This window comes from Mugil cephalus, chromosome 6, assembly GCF_022458985.1.
Source record: "Mugil cephalus isolate CIBA_MC_2020 chromosome 6, CIBA_Mcephalus_1.1, whole genome shotgun sequence".
Lineage (NCBI taxonomy): Eukaryota > Metazoa > Chordata > Actinopteri > Mugiliformes > Mugilidae > Mugil > Mugil cephalus.
In genome coordinates this window covers 8,105,532-8,117,588 of record NC_061775.1, presented here as the reverse complement: position 1 = coordinate 8,117,588, position 12,057 = coordinate 8,105,532, and the positions used below count along the sequence as shown (strand labels likewise).

The 12,057-nt window shown below is 42.1% G+C and overlaps 1 protein-coding gene across 1 annotated transcript; it reads left to right on the top strand.

Moving 5' to 3' along the window:
* The first annotated feature begins 1,878 nt into the window (after positions 1-1,878).
* On the top strand, positions 1,879-11,347 carry hapln4 (hyaluronan and proteoglycan link protein 4). The gene is made up of 7 exons (XM_047586239.1): positions 1,879-2,099; positions 4,208-4,340; positions 6,453-6,642; positions 6,894-7,066; positions 7,198-7,313; positions 7,675-7,861; positions 10,043-11,347. The coding sequence occupies exons 1-7, from the start codon at positions 2,097-2,099 to the stop codon at positions 10,432-10,434; spliced, it is 1,194 nt and encodes a 397-aa protein (XP_047442195.1). The 5' UTR covers positions 1,879-2,096; the 3' UTR covers positions 10,435-11,347.
* The last annotated feature ends 710 nt before the right edge of the window (positions 11,348-12,057 follow it).

Below are 12,057 nucleotides of genomic sequence, written 5' to 3'. Positions count from 1 at the left end.
GGTTGACTGGTCCATGTCGTTGCTCTTCAAGACGATGCAAGTCAACTTGAATCTTAGCAGCACAGTATGCAGTAATACAGCCATCAGTGAAATCGTGAGTGTTACACAAAGTGCCACTGCCTCATGCTGAGGACCCTGTCTCTTCTCATTGTGCGCTGCCATCATCCCAAGGGCATCTCTTTTCTTGTCGTGATGCTCATGGAAGACTCTTGCTAGTCTGAGCTGATAGTCCTTAAAGTGGAAATCCTGGAGATTTCCATTTCAGTGGCTTTCTGGTAGTCGCTATCTGTTGCCAAATGAGGTAACAAAACATTGACTGGGCCGATGATACGCTGAAGAAATCGTGTGAAAGTCCTTGTACGTGCAGTGTTCTTGCTGAACACCTGTGGAGACGTTAAAATGACGAGCCACACACATTCATCCCCCAGATCTTGAGCAAAGGTAATGGACCAAGTGTTGGGGTTTTCCAACCTGCCCAGTCTTCATGGCCTGCAGTTATCCACTCCTACCTGAATACTAGCTCCCCTGTAAAAGGCACTCACGGCTTTATTTATATTCATTATCAAACTCTCACATAACATGCACTAGCTACATCATGTATTTGTGTCACCATCAGAGTGTATGCTTTCGTCATGGGTACGTATCTATGACAGATTTATCTTGTTCCTCCTCTGATCTCTCAGTTTTTCTGTCTCTACCCATAAGCTGGGTTCTGCCCAAGCTTTCGTTAAAAGGGAGCTTTTCCTTGACAATTCAATTTTATTTATGTAGCATTGAATTGAACTTATCAAAATTAATTTTTGTGGACGTGCGAAGCCTCATCACTGGCTCCGCAATTACTGTTCCAATTCAAAGTACACGTGTGACAAAGTACAGGTAAAATGCCTGGATGTGTCTCTGCTCCACATCATGTGGTAACTTGAGTGGACCTGTGACAGCCAGAATCCATTTTGATGGTGTTATCAAGTGAACGATCACGAGTCATCATACTATGTCCTCACGTCTGTTCTTCAGAGTCAAACTTGTCAAGCCAGAACCATCAAGTGCGTACTGGAAGTCTACTAAAAATTGCGCGTTAATTGCGTACTTGAATTGATGAATGGCCTTTAATGACATACAAGGGAAGTTCAAGCACCTCTTCAATTAGCACTTATTGCCATAGGTGCTTACAAAGAGAATGAAAAGGAGATCTTTGAGATTGGCATTCACAGAGAGTCTTTAGTGTCACTTGAACCCTTAAACTCTTTGTTCCATTGGCGGGTAAAGAGCAAGATGTTTTTAGGTCTCTGGGAAATCCTGAACCTGCCTTTCCACAGTTTGATAACTGCCATATAAACAAAATTAAATAAATGGACAAGAAGGCAGAAACCCCAGGCTTTCACGAGAGCTCGTTAACTATTTTCTGACACACTCCAAGCTCTGTCTTATTGTTCACAGCAGTTGGAGAAGGCCTGGACCTGGCATCTGACATATTCAGCAAGTCCAGTTGTCCAGTCTTCATCTCCCAAGTTAGTGAACCCATTACACCATAGGTTTTCAACAGGGGGTCCGTGATCCCTAGGGGGTCCTCGGAGGTACTGCAGGGGGTCTCAAAATCTTTGATAGATTGTACACATATCTATCTATATATATATATATATATATATATATATATATATATATATATATATATATATATATATATATATATATATATATATATATTTAAAACAAAAATAACAAGTCTTAATTTGCAACACTTCCATAAAGTCTCCAATGTTTTGATTGTTCTCCAGTAGCACCACTGTATTGTTGCGCCTCACTGAAATAACTGAAGGTGTGTGAGACAGTGGAGCAAATACGTGGCACTAATGAATTTCAGGAAGAGTAATCCACACACGGTGCAGAGTCAAATATGTGCTGCGTCACTGGAGGACTGCGGGACCCACAAACAGCGGTGGTTCCCCTGCAGTGCGAGAGAACAGCGATGGGACTGGGAGCACAGACAGAGAGGGGGAGAGAGAGGTGAGTGCTGCTGCAGGACAACGTTCACCCTGGCGGAGGAGTTCAACGCTTCACATTTGCTTCGTCCAGCCATTAATCCTGTTGTATTAGCCATGGTAAGTTCAAATCACTTCTGTGCTCTGATACCGTGGCTCCGCAGCTCTCTGTGCAGCGTGAGCATGCAACTGCAGGGATGATTACTGGAATAACCTTGAGAGGAATGATGCAGCAGGACTGTTTGTAGTGTGTAATGTGCATGTAAAACAGCCGCTTCACTGGGGCCTGTTCTCATGTTCAGACTTTATGTACTGCAGCAGTGCTATTTCATAGCAGGTGATTATTCACAGGCACAGGTGACGCTGACAGTGCAGACCTCTGGCAGCGCATGCGGGAGCAGCGCACACAGTTCACTGTTTTGTTGTTGTGACGTTTTTTGTCCCACTGATAATGAAGGAATTGAAAAACAGCCTCGGGTGATCACTGGTTTATGCGATACAGCGCTGTTAGTGTCACGCGCTGGGTTAAAATATACATCTGCATCTGTAGGGCTCTGTGCATCCATTACACACTCGGCTAGAGTATAATGAGCCCTTCACAAGAATAAGCAGCAACATCAAGGAGGAACGGTGTTTTCTTTGTTGGTCCCTGCCAGGGAACGCTGTAAATAACAACGTTTAAAGAGTACGTACAAAGAACACAAGACCCCAGGTTTGTTATTGTCCTTCAGTTAATTGTGAACATTTGTCGTCGCTCATGTCGGCACACAGTCCTTTGTTTGCTAACTGGTCTCTGCTGATCCAAGACCCAAACTTCTCTAATACTTCCAGTTCTTTCTGCAGACACTTTAATAAAAAGTGCCAAAACAAGCTTCAAGTTAGGACTGTCCTTTCAGGACTATTTCGTCTCTTCCCATGGCTTTCTTCAAACCCACGCAGCCAGCTTTCAGATTCAGCTAACCTTCTATTCTTGAGAAAGCTGCAGTAATCATTTTCATTTCCGTGCTTTACAGCACAGCTTTTTATCACCCGGCATAGAAATTCTTTGGATGATGTGCATCGTGACTAAAAGCCGAAATGCAGTAAAGAGATGTGGATTTAGATCAAGTAGCATGGGGTAAATTACTGTATGTACTTTATGTGATTACAGTGTGAGGCTAATTTCTAAGCCATTACAGTGCACATTCAGTAATGGCCTATCAAGTGCAAATTGGTTTTCCAACCTGGGTGTCCTTGAATGCTTTTAAGCTGGAATAGGTAAGTCATATCTAAAAATGGAGCTAGTGTCAAGTGACCGTTCAAGGAACAACATTTTTGTCACTTCCACGATAAACTTATGATGAACTTTTTGCGCTAGATGTTGCTGCTTTTTGTGTGACAATGAAAGCAAAAGAAATGGGTCAGGGGCGCCAGCGCATACAGTATAATTTCAAATATGTACATATGTTTGAAATATTATTTTAATTAAAATGTCTGTATCGAATCAAAAATCCCTGTACATTATGGAAATGCATGACATTATAACAGCATATAACAACCAAGTTTAGGTTGGTGTTACATGTGTTACAATTTTTCGTTATGTTTCTGTTAAGTGTACCTAGTTGCAGAGACATTGAAGCAGAAGTTTTCTTCATGTCATGTTTTGCTCTTAGAAGAAGCACATGGATATAAAAAGTGTATGTGAAGATATGTGTAAAGGCTATTCATTAAGCCCGGATTTCATCATTTGGTCATTTGATTGTATTTAAGGATGCTAAACTCTTTGCTACATTTCATGGATAATATTGAATGGAACCAAAAGATACAGTGAACACTGAGTTTGTCCTTACTGCTGCAAAATCCTCTGGCTTCTCTCCTTTTCTTTAACAAGTGAACAACGTACACATGCAAAGCAGATGTCCCTTTTTAGCGGTGATACTCAGTGGCCTGCATCCAGGCTCCTGTGTTTTTCTGATGTCAGAAAAACTCAGAAAATAGTGTATCAAGATTTTAGCTCGCATTGTCATTTTAAGTTCTAATTATTATTTTTTGTGTGTGCGTGGACGTCACATGAACTCACAACAAGACTTGCTAGAATTTCAATAATACCAAGACAAGTTCTTGGTATCCAACTACTGCTCGACTACATCATGACTTTTTACTGTAGGTCTTGTTTGCCCTTGGAACATTACTGTTCAGTTTTTCAAGTTTCTCCATCGGCGTTCTTTGTGATCTGTCCTTTCCTGCAGTCCTCAAAGCAGCCTCGGCCTCTGATTTTTGGGAAAATATCCATTGTGGTCTTCATCCTGACCTTGGCCCTCTCAGTGTCTTCCCTGCCGGCGGACACAGAGAAGGGCAGAAGAAAAGTGGTGCATGTTCTCGGTAAGGACATCTTACACTTTCATGAATCTAACAACTGCCACTGTGCAGAATGAGGAGTCTGAATGTACCTCAGAACGGTTAGGCAACCCATAATGGTGAGACTGCTGAAAGGCTGGATATTTTCAATAGCCTCTCCAGCCTCGCCTCAGTGTATGTAATGTATGAAGTATATTGCAGCAACCATTAAAACTTGTTAAAGTATCCAGAGGTCTCCACAGTACGGAAAGAAAGGCCTCACACTCGATGTGTTTTTAAAGTTACATGAATATACTGTATATCCCACATTTGGAACACTCAGTCATTATGCACTGTATTTCTAGGTCACTGAGATTCAATTCGTTTTGTGTGACATTGAGTTGTACAAACAAAGTTACCTTGAGCATTTCTTTCTTGATTTAACATTGAGAGTCTTCACGAGCAAAAGCTTTCCATTTTGTACTATCTCAGATCCGTTATTATGCCGTCAAACACCCCTCACCTTCGAGCTGTGATTAATTTTACCTGATAAGAAAATAAACCGCAGCAGGGATTCATGTATTGACTGCAGGAGACACGTTATCTGCAATGTTGAGATCAAAACAGAGGCATTTGTTCCTCCAGTAGAAGATTGTATTTGTTGATATTGTATCTTATATTATGTATAATATTATATATCACATGTGATTACCTCAACATTATATGTTTGTTTATATTTTTTAAATAAAATGGCTCAAACATTTCTGTTCTGGTCGATTTGGAAACACTGGTAGTTAGTGGTTTAATACTTTTGCAGCTCCTCATCTAACAGCTCACTGTGACTGCTCCTTTTACTTCCATTAGTCCCTGCAATATTTCACACTGATCAGCTGTGAGTGCTAAGCTCATGGTTAAACAACTTCATAAGAAAAGTCAACAGTAGAAGGTTAAATGTCTGTGTGAAGGTGCGAAACATTTGGGTTGCATTAGTCGCAGTCTCTGAACCCAATCGCTATTGTTTGATGGCAAATTATCTTTCTTGCAGAAAAGTTGCCATAGACGCCAAGTTTGAAGTAATGTAAATACACAAAGACATAGTGGGCCATGGGTTCAGTTGCCATTGTGTTCCATACGTAGAGACGTAGTGACTAAATAGAAACAAAGCATACCCAAATGAAAGTAGCGCTTTACAGATATTTTGTGGCATAAGAAATATGAGCAGAAACTGTTCCCCCATCTGCAAAATAGTTGCATTCACTTTCTGTCTCAGGGGTGTCCGTGTACGTTGTTTGTCTCAGAAAATCAGCATGTTGCCGCACAGCCTTCAGTGTCAGGAAATGATGTTCTTTAAGTTTTGATTAAATGGCACTTTGGCGCTTTCATGGCCGATGGTTATAAACAACTTTCCAGAGAGCCGTAAGCAGTGACAGGACTAATTGCTGGCTGGCATGGATAATTGTAGGTGCCTTTATCTGGTCACAACATAGCAGAAACCTCTCGCAGCCGCTCATTAAATGTTTTAAATGTTTACAACGCTCTTGTTGGATACATACTGTTTGGTTGCCAAGGCACACACTTCTGCTTCTCAGACTCTCGAACAGGGTCTGAGATAATGTCTGCCAAAAATGCAAAGTAGGTCTTGTTATTGGCCATTTGTACAAGTAGCACTGGGGTCACCATTAGTCTTGGGTCATTTTGGTGAATCACACTCTGCAGAGGTTGAGGTTAACATGGTGGAATGGGCAATGTGAAGATGGATCCGGGCAGAGGGGTTGCACACTGATGCTTTCAATGGAAACATGTTGAAATGCTGAGCTGTTGGGGCACTAATGTGATGTTACAAGAAAACGGCGCACACTTTGTCAGCTGATGGAGATTTGGTTCTGGAAGCGTCTAAATGTGACGAGCCTCACAAAGAAAATCAAAGACTGAATTTTAATATTACAGTTACAACTCTTATCTGCGTCAAGGGCGATTTCAGACAACAGAACAAGGGCTTGACTGCACATATTTGTATGGTAATGGGAAAATTCCCTGTTCGTCCAGTTATATTTACCACTTTTCATTCAAGTATAAGTAAAGTATCATCAGGCCGTTTGTGATTTCAGCAATAAAAAGGTAATAAATAATAAATGCATCCTCTCTTCGTTCCTTCAGAGGATGACACCGGAGCAGTGATAGTGCAGACAGCTCCTGGGAAAGTGGTGACGCATCGTGGTGGCTCCATCACTCTGCCCTGCAGATTCCATCATGAGCCCGAGAGCACAGACCCTGCTCGCATTCGGATCAAATGGACCAAAGTGACGGATGCCCTGCAGTTTGAAGATGTCTTTGTGGCACTCGGAAGGTTAATTCTGCATCTTTGTCATTTAGTCAAACCATCTTTAGCTGTTGTTTTGATGGATTTTCAGCAATGGTGGATTTGATGGATTAATTTGATTTCACTGATATAATGTATATATTATCAAAAAGCCATCTGGGAAGTACTGTCATGGATTAATTAGAAACACTGTTACATAAAATGAAGTGTGCATTCTTAAATACTTTGCTTACTGCACCTGTTTTTAAGGGCCACTAGTGTGTATCAAATGTCTGCAGGCAGCAGCGTGTTTACGGATCGTACCGAGGCCGTGTGTTTTTGGAGCAGGCAGGACCCGGCGACGCCTCAGTGATCATCCAAAATGTCACACTGGAAGACTATGGCCGATACGAGTGTGAGGTCACAAATGACATGGAGGACGATACAGGATTTGTCAACCTTGACTTAGAAGGTCAGCTTCTGCTGGAGCTCTGATAAATGTAACGCTCAGCTAGCTGTTACGCGACATTAAGCATTGGGAAGTTGAAAACTCAAAATGTTACAGCTTCCACTCAACGGTAGGTTTGCTTCTGTCACCTGTAGGAGTGGTCTTTCCCTACTACCCCCGTGAGGGGCGCTATAAGCTCAACTACCACCAGGCTGAGGACGCCTGCAAACAGCAGGACGCCATCCTGGCTTCTCATTCTCAGCTGCACAAAGTGAGTTGGTTTAAGAGAGCTGGATACATGTCACATGTTGCTGCTGCTTCGATCTTTGAACCTCACGTTTCTTAGAACAGCTATTTATATAGCCACTCTTTTGGTTAGAACAATTCACTTAATGGCGTTAGTCCTCAATCATAAACTTTATTGAGCAGCAGTTAAATCTGAAATTAAGAATATGCATGTGACCAGTCCAGAGGTTTTACTGCAGATCCATCCTCCCAACATAAAAAGCTAAGTGCAATAAATTCAAGAGTAATGGAGTTATGCCACAAGAGGTAAACTAAATTCTTTCTCCTTAAAGAATGTCTCTAATCCTCCAGCGTGACCCACTAACCAACATTATCTCCTGCAACAGGCCTGGCTGGATGGACTGGACTGGTGTAATGCTGGGTGGCTGGAGGACGGATCAGTCCAGTACCCTATCTCTCATCCCAGAGACCAGTGCGGCCGTAAGGACTCTCCGGCTGGAGTTCGTAACTATGGCTACCGCCACAAGGAGGACGAGCGCTACGATGCTTTCTGCTTCACTTCCAAGCTCAATGGTGAGAAACAGAGAGGTAGTATGTAGGTTGGTACTGTGTGTGTCTATCAGAGACTTCATAGTCCACCTACATCATATTTTTTTCTCTTTTCTTTCCACCCACATCGTATAACTAAATAGAAACATCCAAGCTTGGCTCCTGCATCTTTGGCTTGTGAATGGAAGAGAACAAAACACTGGCAGAGCTGGACTGTTGCTACTGTATGGAAAGAGGATGTATCATGAGTTGGACTGAGGGGAAATGAGACCCATCTCTCTGATCTTTGCCTGTGATCTCGCAGGCCTAAGGCCATTGGATTTAAATCAGCCTATGTTGATTCAGCCCTGTAAGGACCACAGTGTCCTCTGGGTACAGAGCATCGCCTTTCATCTCCCAGCTCTTTGATTTGCATCACATTCCCGCAGAGAGCCTGCACACGCCACCTTCATAAGCTCGAATAAACTTGAGAAAGTAGGAGGCTAAATTAATTTTTGCTGGATGATATTTAGGTGCAGTGTCAGGGCAGTCGATACATGCTTTCATTTACAACAAGACGATGAAAAAATACAAGTGTTGAGTTTGTTTCAGTTTTCCAGTTCCATTTTCTTTCTTTTTCTTTTCTTTTTTTTTTTTGCTGTCAAACTTTATTTACGCTCTCATCTGCTGCTGTGAGCTGTCATTTCAGCTTGAAGATGCTCATCTCCAGCCTTCATATCCAGGTATAACTCATTGAGTCCACTCCTCATCTCTTCCACATCTCCAGCTCCACATCTCCTTGTCATCACCAAACTTGCTCTTGACAGTCTTAGCTTGTTCACCTCAAATATAACGATGTCACTAATGGGTCTAACTGCTGAAGACTCTCACATTCCTCTCATGCACATTATTAAATACAATCTTTATTGTTCACTCAGGAGGATGTCAGTCCTGGCTTTCTGAGGGAAATACACAAATTTGCCTGCTTTCAGATGTGAGATGTTTGAGTCCAGTGTATGGAAACTTAATAACACAGTGTTCCTATTAGCTCCTCTAAAGCTCACCAAATAACACATTGCATAAACTTATGAGGGTGTTATGTGCTGGATAGTATTTTACTGAGGAGCTGACTCAAGGAAGTGCAACGTGTCAGCCATGAAATAGTACAGCAAATTGTAGTGCAGCAAACACTACACTGCTTTTGTGTGGAATAATAAAATCAGCTGTACCATGCCAACTTGTGTCCTTTAGAGTTGCTGGTAAGTGAATTTAGTTGTGGCCAGGTAAGTTTTTTTTTTCCTACCTGCTTCCATTGTGTATGCTAGGCTAAGCTAAGCCCCTGCTGGCTTTAGCTTCATTCTTTCAGCAGGAAATTGAATTGAATTTTCTGAAAGGGAATTAAAATCATGCATTCCAACCACTATACAAACAGTATTTTACTTACGTAAGACAGTGCTCTTCATTTAAATCACAAACTGTTCTGAGACGCCCTAAACTGGGAATAAAAACCAGTTCATTCCCTCAGAGAGAAAAAGGTAGCATGACAGGAACCTTAAAAAATTGCTGCTGGCTTCCCTTGTGTGTTAATTACTGCATACAGTCTGTTGTGGGCAGGAGGTTTCAGCAGTGGTCGTGACTGTTACTGTGTCTCAGTCCAGCTGGAAGGTATTTACTGAAAGTCTCCTGGGGAAATATGAGACAATATTCTGCCTCTCTAATAGCCACCAGTCACATAAACAAGTGTAAAATCAATAGTTGAGCCAAGAGCAGAGCTGAGGTTGCTGATGTGATTTTCATAAGCAGTTGTTGGGAGAAACCAGCAGCTCTTTAGTTGAGGGTAGGCTCTTATCTTTGCTTCTTGTGATTCCTCTCAGTTCAAAGACTTTAACCAATCAGGATACCCATTTCTTCAATATCGCCTGGTTAAAAGACCCAGAGGTGAGATGAAACCAAAAAATGTAAGCATTTTAAGAGTTATTTTGAGTAGTTGGGTTCTGCCTGCTTTCAATTTTGTGCTGCTGCCCGGGCAGTTGTTGGAATGATTTGATATTCTGCACACAATCAGGCACAGAAGCCAGGGAAACTGGCCACAGCTTGTCTCTGGGGCTTAACTCTTTCATTCACTTCTCTTTTGACCTCCTGAACGATGCACTAGCTCTGTTTCCTTCACCTTTTTCACTTGTTCTCGCAACAAACATCACCCCCTCTCTCTATATATCCCCACAGGCAAAGTGTACTTCCTCAAACGCTTTAAGAAGGTGAATTATGCGGAGGCGATGAAGGCATGCATTCGAGACGGTTCAGAGGTGGCAAAAGTGGGTCAGCTGTATGCAGCATGGAAGTTCCAGCTTCTGGACCGGTGCGAAGCTGGATGGTTGGAGGATGGCAGCATCCGGTACCCCATAGTCAATCCTCGCTCTCGCTGTGGAGGATCCCAACCAGGAGTCAGACACCTGGGCTTCCCTGATAAAAAATTTCGCCTCTATGGGGTCTACTGCTTCCGCAAGAACAACGACGAAACAGCACGTGGTACTGAAATGAAGAAAAGTCCTACAGAGAGTTTGACAAAGAAGAAGAGCAGCAACAGCATCCCCATGAATGCCACAACTGCGATTTAAAGTAGAAAGATTGAGAGCAAGGAGGGGATGCAATTTTAGATTTGACTGCACCTGTTGCCAAGCAGCCACACTCCTTTCATTGCTTTTAAACACTTGCAGACAAGATGCATTCATTTGTAGATTTGCCTGAGGGGAGAAGCAGGGCTGTGTACCACTAAGAGTGACATCTTTACTAGGGTGATTTTCTTTTCGTCTCCAGTCAGTCAATCATCTTAAGGAGTGGGTATGTTAGCACATGTCCCAGGAAGACTGAAGATTAAACAGCAGCTTGATCATCACTCAGGCACACATCAGATCAGAGAGTCTGCCATGAATATTCTTGTGTACGCTTGTGTGTGTGTGAATCATATTTTGGCCCCCTGCTGTGAATACCAAGCTCTGAGCCTCATGCAGTTGGAGCCAGAACCCCTGTGCCAGGGTGAAAACATTCATTACTGAGTGAGATGGGATGATCTGCTCGACTGTATGGAAATAATCCAAGATGCCCTGCAAGTTTATACTGTACCAAGTGTAACTGGATGCCATGTTTGCTTAGCAACCCCGTGGCACAATGCGAGTCATTTTTCTCATTAACTAAGACCTGGCAATCTCATCATCAGAGCCTCACAGGCAGAGCAGTATCTCTTGCACTAGCTCTAAAATATTTGCACTTTAAATACACATGTAGAGCTTTTTTTATGATAGCAGCTAAACACAAAATAAAACAAGCATGTATCTTTTGGCTGAGAGTAGTTGCTGTGGCTGAATTAGCAGAAATACAAAGCTACAATAATTGCTATTTACCTCACATCCTGCACTTCTGAGCTATCTGGGCCAACAACTGCACTGTCAGCGTTATGTGCAGTGACTTTTATTACAGAGTATGTTTGCAATGTATGGATATCATAGAAGAAAATAAAAGTATTGGAATTGATGATTTGATGTCATTGATTTTGTTGGTGTGTATGATGAGATCTGTTTTCATTTGGGTGACAAACTCCATGTGAAGGAAACAAACTGAACAAAACTTCTATAGTAACGCTACCAGTCTTAACACAGCAGTGCTTTAAAATGCATGCTAATATTAGCATCCAATGACACATAGCATTTTTGAGCACAAAACACAAAGTGCGTCCATTTCTGTCAAAAAATAAAGTATCAAGCAAAAAAAGGAAAAGGTTAAGGTACCACCATAATTGTGACATCCAATGAACAAATAATAAAATGAACAAGACTGTCCCAGTCTTTAGGATACCTCATTTTGAACCTTTATTAATGTTTGGCTATAGTCCTACGCAGTGGTGATTTTGGTTTGGAAATTCTGGAGGGACCATGAAGGAAAATCTTATAATGCAATCCAGAAATAATCAATACTGTCACAACAAAAACATAGTAGCGAGAGGTAACCCACAGAATGTGCAAACTCAACCCAGAAAGGCCCAAGTTGGACTTGAACCAGAACCTTCTCGCTCGGAGGTGTCAGTGCTAATCACCACACAGTGTTCAAGTTCTCACTATCAAATACTGAAGATCAAAACAATGACGTGACAGCAATAAAATACACAACGCACGACTAATGGCGTGAACGGCGCACACACAACACACAGCAATCAATATACAAATCCACAATTTCAGCTCCGCAGA